Below are 26,206 nucleotides of genomic sequence, written 5' to 3' on the forward strand. Positions count from 1 at the left end.
GCATGCCCTGCTCATGGAAAAACGTGCACAAAATGTGAAAAAATAAATCACTTTGCAAAAGCCTGCAAGGGTGCACAAAGCTCTCCGTACAGACAGAAAAATGTACACAACGTCACTGAAACTCCAGAAGATATGGAAGAATTCTTTGTGGATGTGATAGACAGTGATTCAGGCAACGATGAATGGAAACTTCAACTCCATACACATGGTATAAAAGCAAACTACAAGTTGGATACAGGGGCTCAAGCAAATCTCCTTCCTGAAAAGCTGTTTCAACAAATGAAACCACAGCCAAAGCTTCACGCAGCAAAAGTAAAGGCTACAGGATATTCGGGAGTAGACATACCCATCACCGGCAAATGTATGGTGAAAGTGCAACACAAAAGTAAGAACTACTTCATTGCATTTCTAGTCACACCAGGTAATCATCAGCCATTGTTAGGGTTGCAAGCTTGTGAGAAGATGAACCTCATAAAAAGAGTACTAAACATCACTAAAACACCCCTCGAAGTAGAAGATTTTGCAGATGTGTTCACCGGGTTAGGATGCCTACCTGGAACACACCACATCACAACAAGTGAAGATGCCATACATACATACATACATACATACATATCAGCATTTATATGAGGCGCCTTTTTCCCAAGGTTACAAAGCGCCTACAGAAGATGCAACAAAGAAAGAAATCCAAACCCAAGATGTTCCAATGTAAAGTGAAGTAAACGAGTCAAGTATTTCTGTACAAGTGAGTCTTAAGTAGTTTTTTGAATTGTTTATGTGAAGTTGCATGGCGAAGATGTGATGGTAATGAGTTCCACAGGTTTGGAGCACTAGCAGAAAAAGCACGCGAACCAGCTCTGGAGACGGTGCGATGTACAGCCAAGAGGTTCTCTGAGGAAGAGCGTAGGGAACGCGGTGGGACATACGGTTGTAGCATGTCGGATATGTATGATGGTGACTGGTGGGCAAGGGATTTGAAGACATGAAGACAAAGTTTGAAGTCAATTCTGTTTGAGATGGGCAGCCAGTGCAATTTCTGAAATAGTGGTGAAATGTTGTCGTGACGACCGGTCTTAAAGATGAGTCTGGCTGCTTTATTCTGAACTTTCTGGAGACGATTTATGTTTTTCTTTGTGGTTCCTTTCAAAAGCGAGTTGCAGTAATCTAGTCTTGACAGCACAAGTGATCTAACAACGGAATGACATGTATCCTCATCGATGTAAGGACGTATCTTGGCGATATTTCGTAGGTGAAAGTTGGTGTTCTTACTCATTTGTGCAACATGATCATCCATTGACATCCTGGAATCAAACACAACTCCCAGATTTCGTACCGATTTGGCAGGTGAAATAGTTGTGTTTTCAAAAGTAAACTTGAGGTGACCAAGAGCTTTACTGGCAGTTTTGGAGGAAATTATGATGAAATCAGTTTTATCTGCGTTAAGTTTGAGTTTGTTGGCCACCATCCAATGCTGAATGTCTTTCACACAAGTAGATAAATTGAACAATGCACATTCTGCATCTAACGGGATCTTTGGGTCGATGATGGAGTATATCTGAATATCATCAGCGTACATGTGATATAACATATTGTGCTTACGTAGAATTTCCCCAATTGGGACTGTGTAAAGTGTAAAAGACAAAGGTCCAATAACAGAGCCCTGCGGGGTGCCGTAGTCAAGATTAGTGGTAGTTGAGTCCGCTCCAGGAACATGAACATGGTTAGTGCGACAGTTGAAATAAGATGAAAACCATTGCAAGGCATTACCGGATATACCAAAGCTTTCTTGAAAGCGGTGGAGCATGATGCCATGGTCTAGCGTATCAAACGCCGCTGAGAGATCCAACATAACAAACAAAATAGCTTTTTGTTGATCAATTGCTTTGAGAACGTGATCCTGTACTCTGAGGAGGGCAGTTTCTGTGCTATGTGAATTGCGGTATGCAGACTGGAGTGGTTCAAACAGGTTGTGATGATTAATGTGCTCAGTAAGTCTAGCAGAGACAACTTTTTCATACCTGTCCAGCATGCATGTAGGAAAGTGCCTTTTCCTCTACAGGGAAAGCTCAAAGAAGAGCTGGACAAAATGGAGCAAATGCAGGTGATCACAAAGATAGACCAACCAACAGATTGGGTGTCGTCACTCTGCGTCGTTGACAAGAAAAACGGCAAGCTCCGAGTGTGTCTGGACCCACGAGATCTAAACCGGGCAATCAAGAGACAGCACTACAAATTGCCATCTCGTGCTGAAATTACAGCACACTTTGCAGGAGCAAAATTCTTCAGTAAACTTGATGCCTCAAGCGGATTTTGGCAAATCAAATTAGATGATGCCAGCTCAGAACTTTGCACGTTCATCACACCGTTTGGAAGGTATCGTTTCCTTCGTCTTCCCTTTGGCATCAGCAGTGCACCAGAGGTATACCACAAAATCATCCATGATCTCTTTTCTGAAGTGCCAGGGGTCAACACAATGATGGATGATATCATCGTTTGGGGTTCAACTCGCGAAGAGCATGACCAGAATCTCCGACAAGTACTAGAGATAGCAGAGCGTAATAATCTCAAACTGAACCGAGAAAAGTGTGAGTTTGGGGTGATAAAATTTACCTTCATTGGAGATGTCATCAGCGACCAAGGAGTCTTGCCTGATCCCAAAAAGGTCTCTGCTATCCTCAACATGCAGAAACCTCAAAATAAGAATGATGTACAAAGATTCATGGGGATGATCAACTACATGGGCAAATTCATTCCAGATCTATCTACCAAGTCAGCACCACTATGCAGCTTGCTTGACCAGAAGAATCAATGGATGTGGCTTGAAGCACAGGAAAAGGCGTGGCAAGAACTGAAAGTTATACTGACAACAGCGCCAGTGCTCAGGTTCTATAACCCCAAAAAGCCCATCAAGCTATCAGCTGATGCATCAAAGAATGGGCTCGGTGCAGTTCTACTACAACAGTATGATAATGAATGGGCACCAGTGGCGTATGCATCCAGAGCCATGACAGCGGCCGAGACAAGATACGCCCAAATTGAAAAGGAACTGTTAGCCATAACCTATGCATGTGAACGCTTTCACCAGTACATCTACGGACAACAAATAGAAGTGGAAACTGACCATAAACCACTCATTCCGTTGTTCACTAAACCACTGTGTGATTGTCCATTAAGAGTACAACGCATGCTCATCAGAGTACAACGCTACGACTTGAAAGTGTCTTACACACCGGGTAAATGTATACCGCTGACACACTTTCATGGGCAGTCGATCCTCATGCAGATAAAGACAGCTCCAAAGAGGATGACATTCAAGCCTATGTCAATACAATATTGACCAACATGCCAGTGTCCTCTAACAGGAAGAAAGAAATCGCCCTGGAGACAAAACGCGATGAAACCCTCAAGACACTGAGCACAATCATCAATGAAGGTTGGCCCGACGTGAAGAGCAAATGTCCAGTTGCAATCAGCGATTACTGGAACGCACGTGATGAACTTTCACAAGCAGACGACATGTTGTTCAAGGGAACTAAAATAATCATCCCAACATCAATGCGCCGAAGCATGCTTGAGAAAATCCATGAAGGTCACCTCGGCATTGAGAAATGTAAACGTAGAGCCAGAGAAGTTATGTATTGGCCTCGCATCAACCAAGATGTAGCTGACATGGTAAAAAATTGCAACTCATGTCAAACATACCAGCCAAAGCAGACGGCAGAAACACTCCAGCCGCACCCTACTCCCGACCGCCCATGGCAAAAGGTAGGAGCAGATTTGTTCACACTCAACAGTAAGAACTATATAGTCATTGTAGACTACTTCTCACAATTTGTAGAAATTTGCACATTGACAAGCACAACCAGCGGCACAGTGATTAACAACTTGAAGTCTGTGTTTTCGCGACAGGGAACTCCACATGAAATGTTCACCGACAATGGACCCCAGTTTTCCAGTGCTGAATTCAAACGCTTTTCAGCAGATTGGGACTTCACACACACCACATCGAGTCCCCACTATCCTCAGTCAAATGGATTGGTGGAAAATGCTGTGAAAATTTTCAAGAACATGATCCGCAAAACAGTTAACAGTGGCCAAGACATCTATAGAGCTTTGCAGATTTATCGCAGTACACCACTTGAGTGCGGGAAATCCCCAGCAGAGCTGCTGTACAACAGAAGAATTCGTTCCAATCTTCCCATTGTGGACAGCTTGCTTGGTTTTAAACATCTGGACAGTAAAGCATTCAAGCAAAGAAAGGACGCACAAAAGGAAAAACAAAAGGGTGGATCCCGTGACCTTCCTCTACTTCAAGTAGGAGATACCGTGAGGCTGCTGGATACGACTAAGAATATGTGGTCTCAGGGCGGAGTAGTTACAGCCGCATTGCCAAACCGTTCATATCAAGTAGATACAGGCAAGGGCACGAGACGTCGTAATAGGCGGCACTTGAGAGTTGCTTCACAACCGCCACAGCAGTGTGATTTCATCGAGCCATCATCCAAAGAACAGGATTTCGAAACAACCACGACCGCAACAGCAGTTGAGCCGAACAACAACGACATCACTCAACCAACAGCTACTATGACCAGGAGCGGACGAGTTGTTAAGCCACCGATAAGACTTGATCTATAAATCGCGAGACTTGCCAAACCTTACTTACAGTCACAGTTAAACTTAGCGTTAATTAGTTTACAGCGTTCATGAGTTTACAGCGTTAATGAGTTTACAGCATTATCTTCAAGTTCTTAAATTTAAAGTTTTCTTGAGGAAATTTAGTTGTTTTTATAAACACCAGTCTTCGAGAATTAACACTGAACTTTTCCGCATCGTCTTCATAACACTACCGCATCGCGATACGCGTATCAACTGGAATGTGAACTTTGAACTATATACATGTACACTGTCAGGACAATAACTTCATATTATGAACTTCTTTATTTAAAGAAAGGAAGATGTGGTGATTTTACATGTTATTGTAATAGCGCCCTCTCTTGGCAGACTTTAGACGGTTAAAACATGGCTACCTAGTTACAGACATGTAGCAGTTCATGAATAAATATAATCAAAGAATAATCCTTGCCATCCGTGTAATCTCAAATCAAAACAAAGCAATCAATTCGGATAACTTTCCGTATGGCGCCACCACCTTTTCACTCATTTTTACAAAAAGGGATATCTCATTGAGGTAAATTAGATACTATATTATTTCATATCGAATGAAAAAGTGGTGGCGCCATACAGAAACTTTTCCATCAATTCAATGAGGAGACTGAGACTGGAACAACATGTTTACAATACTCCCTCACTCATTAGATCTTAGAGTAGGTGACTGATTATAGTGATAGTGTATAGTTGCGATAACGTAATCCTCCTCCCGCAAGCTTCAGGCTTCGCCGTCGGGGTTACGTTATAAAAAAAACTAAATTAATGTAATGGTAATGTATAGGGGGCCTACTATTGTCCACACAAACAGCAATCAATGAGGAGACCGAGACTGGAACAACATGTTTACTTACTCCTTCACTCAGAGTCATAATAATTAGATCTTAGACTTAGAGTAGGTGACTGATAATATAGTGACTGATAGTGACCATCACCAGTACTATTATATTGTACGTAAGCTTTACAGGCTAGACTTACTGTGTTCTCAAAGAATCGAATGGCTCCCGCTTAGACCATTAATTTTTCGACATTTATGTGAATAATGTTACTCAGGGCAACTACTGCACTGGTAACTGCATGGCATGTCGGCGCTCTGGACGAGTTGTCGGCGTTGTCGGCGAGTTGTCGGCTTTTAGTAGGACCCCATGTTGTAGATGATGTACAAACGTAAACAAACCACGCCTCAATACTACAAAAAAGTACAACAGCGCCCTCTCTCTGTTTTCATTTTAGAGGAATCAATATTGTCCTGTTTTCATAATCTTTGCAAATATTAAAGCAAAAGTTTGTATGGTGATTATAAACCAATACAGTAACATTTATTACAATTCATAATATTTCAAATCATGACAAGGGGTAGGTCCAGCATTTTAATCAAATTTGGGCCAAATTAAAAAATCTTAAGAGGTCAGGCATTTTACAGAATTTTGGTTAAAGATTTTGGTATGGTCAGCTTTTTTTTTTTTTTTATTCAAATCCAATTTTAATAGAGTTTCTGTTAATTTAATATTGAAAAGCTCACAAGTTAGTCCAGTATTTATATCAAATTAAATTGTGGTCAAATATTGAACAAAATAAAAATGTGTACCGTTAACAATTTTTTATTCCAGCATTTTTATTGAATTTGGGTCAAAATTTAAACAAATCACAAGGGGGCAAGTCCAGAATTTAATCAAGTTTGGGTCATTGAATGATCGATCCAGCATTTGTTATCAACTTTTTGTCCAAAAGTGGAATACTCACAAGGAGCAAGTCCAGCATAATTATTTGAATCAAATTAGGGCCACTCTTGAAATTGGGATATTATGCTCTTAGATGCTGCAGTATGTGCTTTACTGATGCCTTTGTAGTTAACAAGGATATCAGCTTTATTCTGGGGAAATATTGATCTTTTTGGTTATGTTTTTGAAAAGCCCTTCTGAATGGTACCAGAGTTCAAGTCAAACGAAATGGCTTCTTTTTGTTTTGGGGGCATATTAAAGGCACTGGACACTATTGGTAATTACTCAAAACAATTTTTTATCATACAAACTTACTTGGTAATGAGCAGTTGAGAGCTGTTGATAGTATAACACATTGAAAAATGGCTCCCTCTGATATAATGTAGTCTTTGAGAAAGAATTCATTTCTCACTAAAGTATTTGAAGTGAGTTCGAGACCTCAGCTGAGGTCTCCCTCAAGTTCGAGGCATCAGAAAGAACACAAGGTCGTTTTTCCTTCCATTCTCTCGCAACTTGGACGAACGATTGATGTTCAAATTTTCACAGGTTTGTTATTTCATGCATTTGATGAGATACACCAAGTGACGTCTTTGACAAACTTGTCCAGTGCCTTTTAAGTATATATGGTGAAATAAATCCAACAATAGTAGTTTTGTTTTAAATAACGCATTTTAATAGACACATTTTATTTCTTCAAACAAAACATTCTCTTAACATTAAACACAGAATTTTCTAAACAACTGCTCAGCAACAGATAGTTGTGCATTTTTGAAAATATAAAATAATATATATGGAAAAAACTGAATAAATATAGAAGATTCATTCATTCTTATAGAAAACTGGAAGAGTGTATTTTTATTTTGTAATTGGACGGATCAAAAAATTACTCTGAAAACCAACAAGAAGTTTTTATTATTTGAACGTTTGAACGGACGGATTGTCTTAAAATACATTGATTTTTATTAAAATATGTTTGGAAAATGGGCTGAGAACAGCTCTTTGGAAGAAAAAAATAAAAAAATATGTAGTTTGCTGTGTGCCCTAAAGAAGGTTTGGAGTATATAGCAACCTATTCTGCTGAACAAAAAGTACAACTCCATACTCCAAACAAAACTCTTTTGAAAAGGGGAGTAAAAACACCCCAAAACAGTAGAGCGTGATTATTGGTTTTTGTTGCTAGAATTACACGTACTCCTGAGAAATAATTTTTTTCCATTCCCATGCAAAATTTAACTTTCCTGATGACATTATAAACAAAGATACTGTATTCATACTCGTTTTTTTCTGGAAACACAGTTTTGAAGAGCAACAAAAGGTAATTATTATTCAGGGCACACAACGATATTGTGATTATTGATTTATAAGTTGTACAACATAACTAACTTAAAAAAATTATGTATGAATGAGCAAAATGATTAAGCATATGGACGGCATTTCTAACATAGAACAAATTAGGCATCAACTAGAAAAAGATAACCTTTTAAACGCAAATAGTCAATTTGTACAATGGTCCAAGTTTGTCCTTCAATATATATTTTTTTATGATTTCAACAAAGACAAAACATAGCTTGAATAAAACACAAATTTGGATGGAGTTTTCAAATGACTGCATCTTGAACACATTTAAGATTTTCTTTTTTTTTTACAAATATAAAACACACAAAAAAGTACCCATACATTTCTGGTAAAGAACTGCTACTGAAACCTGTGTAAACATGGCCACCTTTCTTAATACCCCCAACCACCTCACCCCTTCAAAATCTTACTGCATGTTTTGTTTGATTTAGTTGGACTGAGGATTGCACTTCCTAAACTGATACATAATTACAAGGCATACCAACCACCTTATAGTTAGAGTTGAACAGTTTGGGTGTTTAGTTTACCATATTGATGTAGGGTTTTATTAAAGAGCTACAAAGGATCCCAGTAAATCGCTCAAAAGACCTGGGGTTATTATTGCTTTCAAAATTTCAAAATCTTGACTCGACATACATTCTCAGTTCTAAAATAATTCATTGTTAGAAACTTTAAAGGCACAACTGGGGTGCTAGAATGAAGATACAGTATCATTAGGCAAGTTTATTCAAGTACAAGAGAAAGGACACTTTTTGATAGAAAACATTGCGATTTAAATTCAGAAGATTTTGAATGATTTTTAAAAAATGTTTTCGTATCTAGACAGAAGCCAGGGCCATGACCCCGCTGGCGGAATCACCTTATAAGTGACCATTTACAAATGTTAGTCTAAAAAAAAACATATTTGCAATAAAAGTCACATATTTCACATTTTGGAATTGTTTTAGTGTAGCGACAAACTTTTGTTACATTTCATCCCCAAACTGCGATACGGAAACTGTTAAACTCAAGAGCATTTGGAATATTTACATCAACAAATATATACATATAACCAAAGAAGTTCTAGAATTCATTGAATGTTTTAAAATGTTTTAACATTTTTATTTACCCTTTACATTATCTCTGTTTTTTGTTCAATAATGCTGTCATCAAGTACCCCAAGACAGGCTACTTGGAAGAGAGTGTTGCTGAATTTGGTCACACAAAATATTTCACAACAATCTTCTGAAGGTGATACCTGTGTTGGTCCTTCTCAGGTTGTAGCGTAAACTTGGGTAAACTACAACTATATATAAACAAGGACTACCAACATAGGGCTAGATAGTTTGGTTGGTAGAGCAACAAGCCTGTTAATCTGGAGGTCAATGTATCCCTTCATAGTCAATTATTCCCTTATTCACCTAAAAGTAAACATCAAATGTTAAAACTTGCTAGTTAATAATCCTCCAGTGATTGTGAATCTGGAAAAATCTGATTCAAGAAATTAGTTTGTATTTTTTGCTGTATGAATGAAATTTGTTTGTTTATATGTTGTATATTTTTATAACAAAGTTGGAAGATATACACCCACTCTGAAAGTAGTTTTTCGTTATTATGCTAAGTTTTGCATAATATCCAAGAACTCTGTGTACATCGTACCTCAGAAAGTATCGAAGTTGTTGAGTATTATTTCCATTTATCTCTAGACTTGTAGCAGAAGAGCTACACCGGCTAGAGTCCACTTAGCTGGCTTCTCCTTGGACTTGAGGTTAAAGGTCCAGACGAACGTGGGCCCACGCTGTTTTGTCTTGTAAACCGGGCACTCGTAGATGTTACGCGTCTCCTGTTTGTCGACCGATATACCGCGAATGAAGGTGACGGGCATACTAGGGGCCAGCTCCTTAAGGCGCGCATCGGCGATCATGCCGATCTGGGTGTCCCATCTTGCGCCCTCCATGAAGAGTCCGTGAACGTAAGCGCCCTCGCGGGGCGGGCTGCTGAAGTCTTCTTTGTTCTTCTTGGTGACGTCACACTGCAGACACATCTTATCCAGGGGCCACTCGTTCTTGCGAGCCATGGACTGCATGATAGCGGTCAGGAAGCTCTGAGGGTTGAAGAAGCCGCCCAGCCAGACGACGGTGGGGAGGGCAAAGTCGGCCGTCCAACTTTCCAGCTCCTTGATTCGCAGTAACAGGTCGGCGTACCAGGCCGACAGACCCAACATGCTTGGGTAAGCACGCTTATTCCAGGTCTCTGGTACCTGGTCCAGGAACAGCGCGTTGCTCAAATCTTCCATGTCCGATGTAATTGTGAGCTCACCCTGTGGGTTAGAAACATAAAAACCCAAACATTTTCAACCATGCACAATAAACACAGGCAAAATCTACAGCTTTAGACACATCATTCACTTCATCAAACACCCCAAAATGTTCAAGATTTGTATGTACTTCATATTGTTGTCTAAACATAAATACAACAAACTCTCCTATCTGGCTCACTATAAACGCATGAACAACATGTGAACATTTTACCTTGAATATCAATATTGCTGTGCATAATTTTTAATCCATGCTAGATGCTTTTTTTTTTACACCTGATATTCTTAATTAATATTTTCATCTGTCTGTTTATTGTTAAATAATTTTAAGCGTTTTGTTCTGTACTGTTTGAATCATGGCCTGTTTTAATTGCCCCAGTGTGGGATAATAAAGTTATTATCTTATCTTATCTTATCTTAACCTTGTACCAAACAAGGACACATCCCCAAGCGAAGTCTCATTATCCCTTGTGGCGTCTCATTGGAAAACGGTTGTAATAGAAAGGGAGGGGTAACAGGAAGGACCGCACCTTCAACCCAATGTCAAGCTCTATGAGTGTGCATCTTATGTTGGGGGTGAGAACATCCATAGGTCGATATTGAGACAGAGGTTGTAAAGCAATGGGGGGGGGGAGGAGGAACTCACCTTCAACCCGAGGTCCAGCTCTTTGAGCGAGCGTCTCATGTCAGAGGTCAGCATGTTCATACGTTCACATTCCTGGAAGGCCACCACGATGTACGGGGTTCGCTCCTCTACCTTGCCCATGATCTCCAACATGTTGAACTCATCCGGCAGCTTCTCCGTCATCTCGTCCAGCAGGGATTTGATCTGTTTACAGGTAATAAGAATAATAATAATAAAAACATTTATATAGGGCCAAAACCATTTAAAAGACAAACGTTCACAGGCGCTTAACAAGAATTTTAAGTACATAATCAGCAAAATAAAAATAGTTAGGAAGAGTAACCCGTCTTAACTCTCGTCCTAACTTAGCATTGGTTCAAATGCGTCCTACGCCTTTGGATACAGAACTTAACTCGTCCTAAGTCCTAAGATCAATCCTAAGTAAGGAAGAGTTTGGTGAAATCGAGGGCAGGTCTTTTACCAAACATGTCCAGTGCCTTTTCATGATGAAATGGCAGAAAAGAACCTCACCTTCTCCTCTCTACTGCTTCCACCGCCTGCTCCTGCACCGCTGTCTCGAGGCTGCATCTCCAACACCACCTTGAAGAGATTGTCTGAGGTGGTGGTCAAGAAGCCGATCTCGGCATTGGGATGAAGCCCGTAGAGGTAAGGGCTCTCAGGCGGGAGTATCTCATCTATGTACTGATGGTAGCCGACGTAGTCCGAGTTGGGTGGGATGGGAAAGCCTGGTGCCAGGTATACTTCACCGTCGAGCTGTGGATTGAGGTAAGAGTGGAATCTTGTTATTCTATTCGTATAAAGTATTTGTTGTTTTGTATTTTTATGTGAAATTGCCTAATAATTAATAATAATAATAAGTTTGTTTCTGTTTCGGTTTTTTTTTAATGAGAGATGGCCTAACATAAACAAGCCACGGATGGTCACTACAAGGAAAGGGTGACACTTAACTGATTTGGGCTATCACCCCAAACCAAAGGCCACCAGGGGCACCTTGCACTACCTTCAAAACTTTTTTGGTTAAGTACCTTGCTCAAGTTGGTAGAGTGCCGACATGTTAATCCAGAGATCGTAAATTTGTCTTTGTTCAACCCCAACTATGTAAAACGATTTACTTACCATGTCTGGTTGCATGTATTCCTCAAGGTAGGTTCTACACAGTCTTCTGTCCCAGTCGTCGGTGATATGACCTCCGTACATGATCTCACCAAACAGGTAGCGAAGATCCTCCCATGGCACCTAAAAGTACAGTGAAGAGAATACACAACCACAGGGATAAATATCTTGTAGAATTATCAACAGGTCTCAACTTTGGATAGAGTCAAGAATTAATACAAGGTATACCCTAAGTGACTGAGATAAATATCTTGTGGAATTACCAACATTTCTTAATTTGGTATCGAATCTCGAGTTAACCAATAGTAGACCTTGAGTGGCTCTTTTCTATCCACACAGTTTTAGAGAAAGTAAACATTATGGCAAATTTCATTGCAACCCAGTGTTTTTTTAATGGGTTTTTTTGTACCTGTTTGTCTTGTCTCCTTGTTTGTAGTTTGTCTGTCTAGGCTGTCTTCTACAAGCTTTGGTTTAATCTGACCGCCTCATACTTCCTATATTTTGGTCTACATGGATTAAGTCGTTCCCCACCATCTCCTGTGCTTGTTATTTTGCTTATCTATGTAATTCTCTGTGTGAATGTTATATTTTGAGAGGAGCATTATGAAAAAATATCGAGTTGAATTTAATTGAAGTAACTACTGTATTTAAAGATAAAATATGTCTTGCTGACAGACCAAACAGAAATAAGTTTCGGTTCCTCACCAAATTTCACTCCTCCACGTCCCACATAGCGACAAATAAAAAGAAAAAAAGGAAAAAAGCCACAAACCTTAGAGTTAGCCTCCAAGTAGTTGTAGAGCACATTGACCGAGATCGTCAGATCACCAGTGTTGAAAGGATACACTCTGTTCCAGCCCTGGGGGCCGAACTTGCGCCTCTCTGCCACCACGGCGTGAAAGTAACACAGAGAGAAGAGGATGGCTTTGAACTCTGCCTCACGAGCGCACATCTCTAGAGTGTCTTGGTCAAAGTTATAGAGAGCCTTGTGGAGGTTGGCGAACATACCGGTCGGAGGCTCGTTGGTGATCTTAATAGAGGCTTGAAGGATACCCTGAAATACAAAAATAGTCAGTTAGAGTTTTTCTTCATACAATTTTATATTAGATTCAGTGCGCCTTTACAAATGATGTGAAATTTATACTATTATTATCAATATGACTGTTAAACTCCAATTCAATCTGGTTTATACTTTTATACGTGAAGTTTTAATGTCAGAATTACATTATTGTTCCATTTTTCTGAGTATTCAACCTGATCATAGCTTTCATGTTTTTAATATTATTATTGTATGTATGTTCTTGTGAATGTAATTTTCTTTTTAAGCATTGGATTTGCCATTTTCACCATTTTAAAATCATGTTATTTTTTTAGTACAACTCAATAAAATGGCTTCTCAATAAAGTTCACCATTACTACAACCAGAGCCATATTTAACAGTGATAGCTTTGTACTTCATACATAAGACCTTTAAGTAGTGTTTGTGGACAACCGCAATTTAGACCAAATCCCACCCACTGCTACACTAGAAATAACGGGTGTGACTAGGTACGAACCTGTGGAATGTAATGGCTTTCTGGGGTGCCAGCGGGCTCAGCGCTCATGAAGACACGGTAGTCAGGATGGCTACCTTCACCGGTAGCTTCCAGCTTCTTTTCAAGGGTACTCAACCACTTGGCCACCAAGTGAATGTTCTGCAAGAAATGAAAACAGAATTTGATATCTAATTTTCTAATTTGTTTTTTTTTCTCTTTTTGCATGAAAGTTCTCCTCCAGAAAACAAATGAAACGGCAGAGGCCAGTTTTACAGCAAATTGGACATGATTAAAAGTTGCACACTTTGCAAGTTATTATTTAAACTAAATATAAGGGTTTACAACTGTATTTTTTTACGATAACAAAGGAGGCTACATGTACTTCCTAAAAGTGGCCGTGTGCGAATTGGCGGCTAAAGCTAATATAAGGCTGGATCACTGCTAAGCTAGTTACCAATCACAAATGGTACATATATAACATGGTAGTTTGGCTTATAACCTTATTCTGATAAGCATAATTTTGTTGTACTTAGTACTTTTGTTGTGCTTAAAAGCAGCTTTATGAGATTGGGCCCTTGTTTTTATCAAAAACTTGAAACAAAATGCGATTAAACTGACCTGGAGGATGACCCAATGACCCTCCTTAGCAGCGAGGTCCATGCTCTGCTCTGCAACAATTTCCTGGCCCTGTCCCAGTGACACATTATGGAAGTTCTTGTTGTCGAACGTCCAGCCGATCTTCTTGCCGAGAGCTTCTACGTCCTTCAGCGGGTCCACACCCGGAGAGAGGATGAAGAATACGGGCGTGGCCGGTCCGGTCTCCTCAAAGGATTTGGAGAATTCCACGGCGCGATTCTCAACGTACTTAGGGCCGAGCTTCTCCTCAATGAAATTCCTGAAAATCAGGAGGAAACAGAAAACACAAAAACCACATTAAAAAATATCAAAAGAAGGATTAAAATCTACAACCATTGGATTAAAATTGGTACTGTACCAATTGATACCTTGAAACAACAAACACATGGTAACATAACAAGATTTGACTGGAAATGTGCCATTAGTACTGTAAAATACTCAAAAGTCGTGCACTTTTTAACATACACAAATTTGTTCTCATAGAACCCTACAGACTAAAAGCCTTTGAATACTGACATCATCACACCGATATCTTAGAGATACAAACGAATGAGTTGGGGTTGAAAAAAAACTTGATTTTCTTCCGTTTGTTCATGCGCCTTGAGTGCTTTACGATAAATACCTGTGGCACTTCAAGTTAACACTGTGTTTAACCCTTTTACGTACCATTTATTTCAGTGATAAACTGTTCATATGTAGACACTAACTGTTTACCCCCCCCCCCCCCCAAAGAAAAGAAAAAAAAAAAAAAGAAAAAAAACATGTCACAACCGCACACTCAGGAGTTCTCTGTCAAATTCTGAAAACTGTGTGGCCGTGGAATTTATAATTTTCATGTTACAACTATTTTTTTGAAGAGATTATAAACCAGTCCCTAGCTAGTAACCGATCAACTTGTGGAAGACTTAACTTCTCCCCGACAAAGACACAATAAGGGTTCAATGTTTTGTACCTGACTGCGTATGACATTCTGTCCGAGCGCAGAGCTCTCATCATGCACAACTTCTGCAGGGACGACTTGTTCTTCCACTCCTGGGGGAACTTCTCCTTCTCTGGGCATTCACTCTCCACGAACTTCTTCCATCGTTTGGCTGAGCCTTCGATGTCACGATCCAAGTTACGGAACTCTTCCATTGCGGCTAGCGACTATCACGGACAAAGTGAGATTAGGAAACTTTGAGTCACAAAGATAGAAGTATTATTTCATTTCACGTTTTTGTGCGTTGTTTAAAGGGTCCGAGTATATTTTGTTTGACACAAAACACAACGTCAACAGATTTACATTTTAATTACACGGTTTAAAGGTTGTGATGGTAGAAAGCTTCCCTTTAAATATTACTTACTAAAGTGCTGTATTTTTTGAGAAATGATTGAAACAGTTTTACAACCAAAACAATTGTCTCAGCGACACAAAAAATATTGTTAGCCAGTTCGACGGATAAGACTCTCCTGAAAACATTGCTCTGTGATTTTCACTATTGTTTTCTCAAAAACTTGACAACTAATGAGGCTGAAACTTCTACAGGTAAATTATTTGACATACATATTCATTCACAGTGAGTAGGGATTCATTTCATGACCAAAAACTTGATAAACAAAGGTACCAAAACTCTTTAAGGGGGGAAATAAATACGATGCCAAAGAAACTGACATAATTATGTAAAGTTCTTCTAATTCTACACTTAGTTTAAAAACAACAACATTTATGCAGTCGATGCGGAGCATGGAATGAGGGCCCTCCAAACTAATGGTCTTCCATTGCTGTACGCAGCTCCTCCTGTTGCAGGCCAGAGTCCCGGCACGCAAGGTGTCCACAGGTGGTTTGTGGTCTGCCACAGGAACAATGTCCCTGAGAAGGACCCGTAGCACCAGCCTGAAAACAACAGCACCCTCTCGGATATATGTTTGACTTACCTTGATAGCACCCCAGGCTGGGTTGGAGAGGAAGTCCACTGGACTAGTGACGTTGACTTGAGACGGGAAACGGAGCAGGAAGTCCAGCTCAATAGGGTTGATCTCTTTCTTCATCAGAAGAATCTAAAAAAGGCAAAAGTTCAAAAAAATATAACCAAGGTTTTAAAAACCCATCTTAGATAAAGTTCAAGTGGGGGAAGAGCGGGGGGTAGTGATCTTTGAAACTTATGTTATCGCATGTTTTGGTTGCTCAGGATGAAAAGACTTTTTCATTGGTTGTTGAGGCGCCAGCGCTCTGATTAAACTGCGATACGCATTAGATTTATTTGTTAAATTGCATAGTGTTCGAGCATAGATTTACAAAAGGGGTTTCTAAATAAGTTAAGAGCAAGTAAATATCTTTGTTCCAGAGTTTTAATTTGGTTTCAATAATATTTAACAAGTCATTTGTGTTTCAATATATAAGCTACAACTCATTTTATAAGAACTGTTAAGAGTATTTTTATTGTTCAGATTATTCTTTTTTGATATATTTTAAAACAACATTTGTATTAAGAAATAAATATGTTCATGAAAAATAGTTGTAAAGTGAAAAAATTAATACCGCAACACCACAGTTTCCAGAATGGGAAACAGGACTTTTTTAAGATGCTACATTGTATTTTGAGCTGTTTCTGAAAGGGTAGCCATGTGCAAAAGAAACAATTGCACAATTAATGTCTAACTTATGATTACTCAAATAAATTGTGCATGAGAGGGTTAACTTACTTGGAGAGCCACTTGCGTTGTGAAGATAAGCTTGTCTTGCTCAAACAGACCTCTTGTGGTGTAGATGAAGACTGAGTAGGTGATGAAGTCGATAAGATTCATCACACGTTCCTTGACTTCATCTGATGGTTCCGCTCTCTCAATAGCCTTGGAAAATACTACGTTGAAAGCCTGTAAAGGTTGGAGTAGCAGCAAAAGAATTAAACATTGGTGTAAGGGTAGAGCCATCAAAATTAATATTCCTTACCCCGATGCAAACTTAACATCTGTATAAATCATTTTGGTACCTGCTGCAAAAGTATAGGATTCAAACTGCCTCTAGCTACTGGGCAATCTCGGTGGTCTAAATGATAAGACGCTGCTCTAGAATTGTAAAGGTTGTGGGTTTGAGTCCCACCAGAGTAATATGCCTGTTTTTTTTTTTGTTTTTTTTTTATTTTTTATTTTTGTTTAAACATAACTCAGGAAAGTACGAAGGGAGTATACAGTGCTAACCAACATCATCATCATCATCATCATCATCATCATCATCATCATCCTTCGCCCTTAGACGGAATAGTAGAAGCAGCTTTGATGAAGTGGTGCCAGGTTGCTTTGTCCCTCATGAGTTGTTGAGTCTCGTTTGGATTGAGATTTGTGTCTCGGGTGATGGTGTCAGTGTAGCTCATTTTACAAACATCAGTGTAAGGGAACCAAACATTAAGATGCTTTATCCAGTTGAAACTTTAACATCTTCTAAAGAATTGAGCGCACAACTCTAAAACTACCCGAGGTGTATCACACTATCATCCACGTAGTGCACAGAGCTGCCAACAATTGCACCTTAGAGTCAGGGAGGTTTCTTATAACAATCAGAGAGATATGTAGAGTTACATTCAACAAAACCGGGACAAAGCTTACATAATCAGAAGTTTTTCAAATTTGCTGGTAATCTTATATAATTTTGTTGTCCTAAAGTTACTTTTTGTAATTAAGGGCAGTGGACACTATTGGTAATTGTCAAAGACTAGTCTTCACAGTTGGTGTATCTCAACATATGCATAAAACAACAAACCTGTGAAATTTGAGCTTAATCGGTCGTCGAAGTTGCGAGATAATAATGAAAGAAAAAACACCATTGTCATACGAAGTTGTGTGCTTTCTGATGCTTGATTTCGAGACCTCAAATTTTCAACTTGAGGTCTCAAAATCAAATTCGTGGAAAATTACTTCTTTCTCGAAATCTATGTCACTTTTAGGGGGAGCTGTTTCTCACAATGTTATATACTATCAACCTCTCCCCATTACCCGTAATCAAGAAAGGTTTTATGCTAATAATTATTTTGAGTAATTACCAATAGTGTCCACTGCCTTTAAGCATCTCTATGAAAATGGGCCCAGATTTAGGAAGAAACTATTAGTAAAAAGAAAACTTGCGGGTACAACCGTGTAAATCTCTTTTGTGTGAGTGTTGGCTCTACGAAGAGCCGGTTTGGTATTGCGTTTCGTCTGGGCCAGATTTGTTTACCCCGTTACTAACAGCACGGGTATTTACCGCACCTTTCCACAAGTTGTTTTCTTAGATCAGAAAAAAACAAATACCCACCTTGAGCGAGAACTGGTAGATAGGATTGATCATGTTCAGATCGTTCAGGATAAAGTACATGAGGGATGCCCTGGCGGCGGCCGGACGGTACAGCTCTCTCGCCTCGTTGATCTTCACCTCCGTGATCTTGGCCTCATCTACTTTGACCTCGATCTCGGCGGCGGTGCGCTTTGTCGTCTCCAGATTCTCAACGAGGGCGGTATCACCCAGGAAGTTGCCCTCGGCCGAGGAGAGACGGGAGAGGAGATTGTCTTCCAGCTCCTTCAGGATGATCTTGAAATCATTCTGCTGCTTGGTCAGGTCCAACTGAAAGGGTGGGAATGAGAAATTTAAATCCACTTGAGAAACACCCAGATCTTGTAATTCTTAATACAATGTTTGAAATCAAACTGCACATGAAATGCATTTGCAGTGGACCATTCCATTTCGCCCTTGTTTGTTCCTTGCTGAATATTTTCTTTACACACCCAAGCCCAAGCGCAAATAACAGGAAGAACCAAGTTCAACATATAGATATGGGGACAAAAGCGCCACAATCACAAGGGACTGAAAACCCAATCCACATACAAGGCTTTAGTCTGAGGTGGGATTCGAACTAGGGACCACTGAGGTAAAAGAAAGAAAAAAAAATACAAGCTAACATAACCTGGGGCCTTCTATGAACTGGGCTTGACTGTGTTTTTTTAAGCAGACAAAGCCGGGAGCATGCCAGGGCCGGGAGCATGCCAGGGCCGGGAGCATGCCAGGGCCGGGAGCATGCCAGGGCCGAGAGCATGACAGGGCCGGGAGCATGCCAGGGCCGGGAGCATGACAGGGCCGGGAGCATGCCAGGGCCGGGAGCATGACAGGGCCGGGAGCATGCCAGGGCCGAGAGCATGACAGGGCCGGGAACAGGCTGAAGCTCAAGCCAAGGTTTGAGAAAGGCCCCAGAATACATAGAGTGTTCTGCTGAGGTTTAAAAACTAATCAGCCCAAGGTATGTGGGTTTATGGTACCTTAAGTTTCTCCAGATCAGGTCTTTCTTGGGCCACCACGTTAGCGAGGAGCTGATCCTCCAGGCCGTCCCGGGTGACAGTGAAATTGATGAGTGTCGTCTGGGCCTGCATCTCTGGTTTGTAATGAGGGTTGGCCAGCTTGGTGTGAAGGATCAGACGGAACAGAGGGTTGTATTCAACCTCTTTGTCACCAATCTTGATGTATCTGCGAGAAAAACCCCAAAGCAAAAATGTTTTAGGGATTGTGTTACCTCGTGCTGGATGGGTTTAAAAGAGCTGGAGGGGTGTTGTGTTGAAAGAAATCATTGAACAATTATAATTTTTTGCATTTATTTTTACTTTTTGACCAAGAAGTGTTGATGTTTTTTGACTGAAAAGGTATTTATGAATGGGAATCAAAGTGTGTTGAATAGTTCAATTATAGTGGTTTAAACCCGCCGAGGCCTGGTTCTTGATTATTTACCTCGACTTCGTCTCGGTAAAATTATTAAGTCCAGGCCTCGTTGGGTTTAAACCACTAGTTGAAAACCTCTTCACCACACATTGATTCCCTTATTATCTCACCTGGGTGAAATATATACTTCTACTTCTACTTCTGCTTATTACTCAGCAAAGTCTGTAAGTTAGGAACAATTATAGTTTTTAAGTGTCTAGCTCACAGACACAAATGCTGGTTCCCAAGATTCGAAACCGCATTGTGATGACTAGCCACGACTTAAATTTGGTGCTTTTGACCTATAGCCGAGGGCGCCCTACTCATGTACATCAGGTTTGCAATGGGTATTGCATGTCGAAATTGGGCCCTCATTACAGGAATGTTCCCTTAAAGAAAGAGGCTAACAAGACATCCTTTATATCTGGCAACTTACACCTGTTATCTCCATGCATTTGCTTTTCCAAACAGTGGACTTATCTGGATCATGCACAAACCAGTGGTTTTGATGAATGCTAGTGGTCATTATTAAGTATAATGACCAAAGCAATTCAAAATACACTCTCTCACTGAAAATGATGTATACTTTCCAATGTTTTGTGTGGCCATATTCTTTCATCAAGCTTTCCTGGGCCTAATTTCATAGAGCTGCTTAAGCACAAAATTGTGCTTAAGCAAAAAATCCTTGCTTAGTAAAATCCGATTACAGGCCAAGACTCCACTCAATTGTTATGCTAAGCAAACAACAGCTAAATACCAGTCACAAGCACTATATGGCAGTATATGGCATGAAATTCTTGCCAATAACATGTGTAAAATAAGCGAGCTATTTTCGTGCTTAAGCAACTTTTTTGCTTAAAGCAGCTCTATGAAATTGGCCCCTGGATATGTGATATTATTAAGTACTTACCTTCCTTTCTTGATGGTGTTACGTCCCAGTACGGGATCCAACACCGGATCCACCGATTCTTCCATGTTCTCAATCAGTACCGTGTCTCCGTTGGCGATCGCTCTCTCGATCACGTCCAGGTAACCGCGCGTCCCGAGACGGACGGTCCTCAGATCCTCCCCGTATTTGGTCTTGATCCATTTGACACCCTGGAGTTGGGGATCGATCATCAGCGGCCAGCGTTCACAGCTGGACAGGATGGTGGCGTTCTCTGTGGACATACGATCGCTGGGTAGACTCTCGTTGTTCCAGCTGGCGATGGTGGCGTCGTCCGTCAGCAAGCTGAGTGGGTCAAGGCCCTCGGTGGTGGGAATCGGAACCTACGGGAAAAAAGTGGAAAGAGAGGGTAGTTAAAGGAAGTGAACCTCACTGGAACTGTATGAGGGAAAATTTGGGGGGTTTTATGTTTCATACACATCCAATAAAAAAACAAAACAGAGCTTTGAAAAACACAACACCGTTCAAACAAACTTGAAAAGATGGAAAAAGAGGGTGGTTTGATGAAGTGGATTTAACTGGAAATGCACATGAAGGAAATTACTGGGAGTTTTTGTTCTTTAACAGAGTGATACAAATGCACTACAGAAATGTAGTGAACAAAAAAAAACCAAGCTGTCAAATAAATCTTGAACAGAGGAAAGAATAGTGTGATTTGACAAAGTGAAACTATTTGAGGATACACAAAAAGGCTATCAGAATAACAGCGAAGCCCCTTCAATTGTGTCTTGGGATGCTCACGTTCTCTCGAACACCCCCAAAACAGAAAAACAAAACTATAAATACAAAAGATTTGAGGAAAAAGACAAAGTTGCTGTCAGAAATAAATGAATTCCTTGCAACTTACCTTTTGTGTTTTGATAAACGGCAGCCACATCTTGTCCATAAGTTCCAGACGGAAGCTCTTAGTGAAGCATCCCATGTAGGAAACAAAGGCAGTAATCAGAAGCACATCACCAGCTGAATATTAAAACAAAAACATTGAACACATGATTTAAAGGGAAGGTAAAAATTTGGTGATCACTCTTAAAATTAATTGCAATAAAACCTTAGGTTAGACGCGTTAGTTAGAAGCCATCGATAGTATGAGAATTTTGAGAATTATTTCACTCTAAAGTTACATGGTTATGTAAAAAGATATCAATTTTTATGCCCAAACATTTTAATTGGAGAAGCGTTACTGAAGTCTCCTGAATTCTGAAAAATCTACTCTGCAGTAGTTGAACATATAAAGCAAGACAAGTTCTCGAAAGAACCTGATCTACCCAGCAAGTGGATATACACATTGTGTTAACGCAAGCCAAATATGGTGCGCAGTTGACTTTATGTCACCATTGGGGCTCAAGCAAGGTACAGTGCGCACTTGACTATACCATTGGGGCTCAAGCAGGGTATAGTGCACAGTCGACTATTAATAAAGTCACCATTTGGGCTCAAGCAGGTTAAAGTGTCTTGCTCAAGGACAAAAGTGCGATAACCTGAACCAAGGACCAGTGTCTCTAAACCCAAACCCACACTAGCAAAACCAGTCCACTGCACTAGACCACTCTAAGCCACGACACTCCCAATAGACCGATCCAGTAAGCCCCGCCCCATTACCTATTGAACAATCACAACCAAAAGTCCAACAAATTAAGGTCCGACATCCGTGCGCGTATGGTTGGCGCGCGTGGCAGAGTTGTGCAGAAAGGCATTGGAGGGGCTCACGTGTTCTTGCTCACACGTGCGCCATGGGTGGAGCCTAATGGATCGGTCTATTCCTGAATACGTGTCCAACTTACGCAATGTCTTCTCAGCTTCTTTGAACGCAGCCACGGCCTCTCCCCAGCGGACATTCTCAGAGGCCAGTCCACCCACTAAGCGGTTAGCCAGTGTGATGGTGTTGTTGGTAGCCTCTGCTTCCTGCTGGCACTTCAGTTTGTCTCCCGTTGCCTTCTCAAACTTAGCGGTCAGCTCAGCCAAATTGGAATCCAACTCCTGGAGGGAAATCAAGACAACATTTGCGTCATTTTAGTTTCATAACTATTTCTGCTGTAAATAAACTCATTGTACTATCATTGCCTTGACATTAAAAAATCGTTGTGATTTCCCAAATAGCACGTGACTAAAATGTGAGTTTGGAAGTGCAGAAACATTGTATACTGATTGTACACAAACTGCTTAGGGAATTCAAAACATAATTTAAAATGAGGCTGAATTGAAAATCCTTAAAATGTGTGTTTTACTTGATGCTTATGTTTGGTTTTTAAAAGATCTACTGTGCAATGTGCAGCATATTAAATGGTTCATGTTAAAGTTTTTTTGTCAATTTGACCATAAATCTAAAAGAAGAAACAAATGGGGAAAAAAAAGCTTGTATATCGACCTGCAATTTGTGAGTATCTGCCCATAAGCTAGCTTGTACATGAGAAGAACACTGTAAATGCAAGTGTCAAAGATCACTCAGCTATACTTTTGTTTGATGAAGGGATGTGACAGACAGTTGAAGAAAAAACCAATCTGAACTACGAGCGCAAAGAGTGAGCGCTTGCGAGCGAGAAGCTGTAGGGTGAGAAGCCCGCTTACTTACATTTATCTTTGGTTTTGAAAGTCCTGCTCTGCAATCTGGGGTTTTCCATATGGTTTTATCTTAATTTTCTTATGAATTTGATCAATAAATATTCATTTGCCCCTTTTTTCTTTTTGAAATTTTTGGTATTTTTCGTTTGGTGGGAGGGGGTAAAAAAAAACAGATCTTCGATTTAAAAACAGCGAAATCCCTGTCGATGCCTATTTCCACTTACCGCAATCTTAGCCTTGATGATGGTGAGTTTGTCCTGGGCAGCCTGCAGCTCATCATTGGCCTTCTGCAGAGCCAGACGCTTGGGCTCAACATCGCAGTACACCTCGTAGAACTTGACGATGTTGATGGCCCATGAGCACAGACCAGCAGCGGCGTTTGACTTGCTGCGGATGAGCTCGGGATCAAAGTCTGGGTTATCGATGTAGGGCCTGACGGCCTTCAGACTGCTCTCTGGGATGTGCTCTTTGTCGTAGTTGATCAGCTGATCCAAGAAGGCGTCCACCTTTTAGGGTTGTAAAAAAAAAAACAGACAAGAATGTCAACATCGTCAAGTCCAAAGTTACTTGAAAACTTAAGCGTGAAAATAGTGGTTAACTGTTTCTTGGTCGTAGATTGTACCCAGCAATAATATAATATTACTAAAAACAAGAAGAGAATTTGCATTGTATTACATCCATGAAGCTGATCAATCATGCAATACAGATAAAACATTTTTATAAAATCAAATACACACACAATTGAAAACAAATAAAGTTACAACCTTTAGGTTTCTGCCCAACCTCGCTTGTTACATTTTATTACTTCTTTCTCACTAATTACCTTTGCCATCATAACCTTGGCTGCCTTCCAGCTTCTGTCCTTGGGTACCTTCCCATTGGGAGCGAGGAGCACCATCACTCCAGCAGACACAAAGACTACCTGGGACGGTGGCGAACCGAAAGACTTCAACTCTGTCAAGTTGTTCTGGAATGGAAGAAAACATAGGAAGTTATGGAAACTGTACTCAGTGGACTTTAGTTTGAGGAAACTTCGCTGTATGTTATCTCTTTAGACCCTGGTTTAGAATCCACATTCACACTTAATACTGGATCATTCATCCCTTGTAACTATCAATACTGGGTTCTTATACATAGCGCTTCATCATAAGATGGGCGAATCAAAGCACTCAGTATGTTTGCTTGCAAGGTATGTGGAGCTACATTTTGAAGTATGAGACCTATTGCTTTCTAAGCACCGTGTAATCATTTACAAGGTGTGAACTTCTTTTTGCTGTTTTCTCAGCACGCAGGAACCGAGTTCAGCTGAAATTGTCCAGGGATCTGAGATGGCTTTGGAATGAATGAAGTGTGAAGTTTGAAGCGCTTTGAGAGGCCCTTCGGGTGTGAAAAGCGCTATATAAAAACTGGTTATTATTATTTTTAAATTTCATATGACTTTTACTTTATGTTGCTTGATAAATTAGCTATAAATCAGCATATCGGTGACATACACCAATCTCTAACCCGAACCTTTCAAATAAAATTTGGGAGTAGGGGAAGAAGGAGGGTACCTTATTGAGGGTATTCAGAGCCTCCTGGGCGGCCTTGAGAGCAGGTTCAGCCTTGGCCAGATCTTCCTCGCATTCCCTGGCCTTCTTAGAGACGGCCAGGTTGATAGCGGCCACTTTCTTCTCTTCATCATCAGCGATGGCCTTCTCCTTGCTGACCTTCTCCGTCTCTACTCCGACGATCTGGATCAGCTTGTCTGCATCCTCATTCTTGAGCTTCAGCTCGGCTTCCTGGGAGGCCAGCTTGGCTTTCAGGTCGTCCACCTGGTGTTCCAAAATGAATCAAAAGAAATCGTTTTTTAAGTGACGGATTGGTATTTTCATGACAAATGTGGCCACAGGGATCCATTTCACAGAGATAGTCCTATTTTTAGGACTAGTCCTAGGAGTTATTCAAAACTTAGGACGAGTCCACTAGGGGTTATTTTTTTAAATTTTTCTGGACACTTCCCAGTTTTAAAAAGAACTGTCCTGCTTATTTACTACTACCTGAGCGGAAGGTAGGACATCAGCAGGACAAGAGGACTTCTGGTTATTAACTTCTCTGCTGTGCAGTGAGCTCTTAATCATGTTAATTGGTCTCATTGTTTTGACTAGCTTGCTCTAGTCAACTTATGGTCCTGAGGCCACAATATATTCCCCCCCCCCCCCTTAAAGATTAAAGGTTAAAATATTTATTGTCACGTTAAAAAACATGAAATTTGTCTTCTCTGCGTAAAGAAGACTATACAATACATACAAGAAAGGCATAGCAACAATATACAACAAGAATAAAATTATAATATACAGATATATACAAATAAAAAGATAGGCTCTTTTAAAGATAGCCTCTTTCAGTTTCTTCCCTACCTGTTGTGCTGTACTCTGCAGCTTGGTCAGACCATTCTCCAGACGTTCCATCTTAGCAGTCAACTCTTTACTCTTCTGGCCCAGTAGGTTCTGGTACAGCTTAATCTGCTCCAAGAAGCTCTTGGGCGTGGTGTAGTTGTAGCGTCTCTCATTCTGCAGGTAGATCTTGCTCATCTCATTGACGCTGGTGTGCACGAAGGCCATGAACTCCGCAACGGAACCCTTTAGTTCAGGCTACAAAGAAGAGTTAACACAAAAACATTACCATGAAAACTTCATTGTTGCTCGTTTAGTTTTCCAGACAGAAACACATTATGTTCGATTTTTCTTTGTAAAATTTGTTGTTGATTTACAATTTGAGGGAACTGCTGATGCAGAAAACTTTGCTTTAGCAAAAATTGGACAGGAAACCAGTTCTAAACAGCACGTGTGATATGGTCTTTTGGCTGGTAATCTAACTTTGGTAAGCACAATATTGTCTTGTGCCTAAGTAATTTGTGTCATTGAGCAGCCATGAAATTGGGCCATTAGGTGACAACTGGGGACATGTGTCTGTTTCAAATGGCCACGTTTGTAACAAAACTTATATCTGTTTTTTTCTTCTATTCCAAAACAAAAAACAAAACATATTATCTTCAA

The 26,206-nt window shown here is 40.3% G+C and overlaps 1 protein-coding gene across 2 annotated transcripts in view; it reads right to left on the reverse strand.

The window, feature by feature from the left end:
* Positions 1 to 8,020: 8,020 nt before the first annotated feature.
* LOC117293116 (dynein beta chain, ciliary) overlaps positions 8,021 to 26,206 on the reverse strand; it is a 60,882-nt gene continuing 42,696 nt past the window's right edge. For both annotated transcript variants that reach the window (XM_033775335.1, XM_033775334.1), the window contains 19 exons: positions 25,568 to 25,801; positions 24,722 to 24,982; positions 23,992 to 24,135; positions 23,393 to 23,674; positions 22,391 to 22,586; positions 21,457 to 21,569; positions 20,574 to 20,932; positions 19,231 to 19,435; positions 18,236 to 18,541; positions 16,651 to 16,821; positions 15,883 to 16,005; positions 14,921 to 15,114; positions 13,951 to 14,227; positions 13,354 to 13,491; positions 12,570 to 12,851; positions 11,801 to 11,920; positions 11,195 to 11,437; positions 10,685 to 10,867; positions 8,021 to 10,041 (listed from right to left, as the gene is read on the reverse strand). In XM_033775335.1, coding sequence (XP_033631226.1) covers positions 9,424 to 10,041; positions 10,685 to 10,867; positions 11,195 to 11,437; positions 11,801 to 11,920; positions 12,570 to 12,851; positions 13,354 to 13,491; positions 13,951 to 14,227; positions 14,921 to 15,114; positions 15,883 to 16,005; positions 16,651 to 16,821; positions 18,236 to 18,541; positions 19,231 to 19,435; positions 20,574 to 20,932; positions 21,457 to 21,569; positions 22,391 to 22,586; positions 23,393 to 23,674; positions 23,992 to 24,135; positions 24,722 to 24,982; positions 25,568 to 25,801 — 4,449 coding nt within the window. In that variant the 3' untranslated portion in view covers positions 8,021 to 9,423. The remainder of the gene's footprint in view (positions 10,042 to 10,684; positions 10,868 to 11,194; positions 11,438 to 11,800; positions 11,921 to 12,569; positions 12,852 to 13,353; positions 13,492 to 13,950; positions 14,228 to 14,920; positions 15,115 to 15,882; positions 16,006 to 16,650; positions 16,822 to 18,235; positions 18,542 to 19,230; positions 19,436 to 20,573; positions 20,933 to 21,456; positions 21,570 to 22,390; positions 22,587 to 23,392; positions 23,675 to 23,991; positions 24,136 to 24,721; positions 24,983 to 25,567; positions 25,802 to 26,206) is intronic.

This window comes from Asterias rubens, chromosome 7 (assembly GCF_902459465.1).
Source record: "Asterias rubens chromosome 7, eAstRub1.3, whole genome shotgun sequence".
In the NCBI taxonomy this organism is placed as follows: domain Eukaryota; kingdom Metazoa; phylum Echinodermata; class Asteroidea; order Forcipulatida; family Asteriidae; genus Asterias; species Asterias rubens.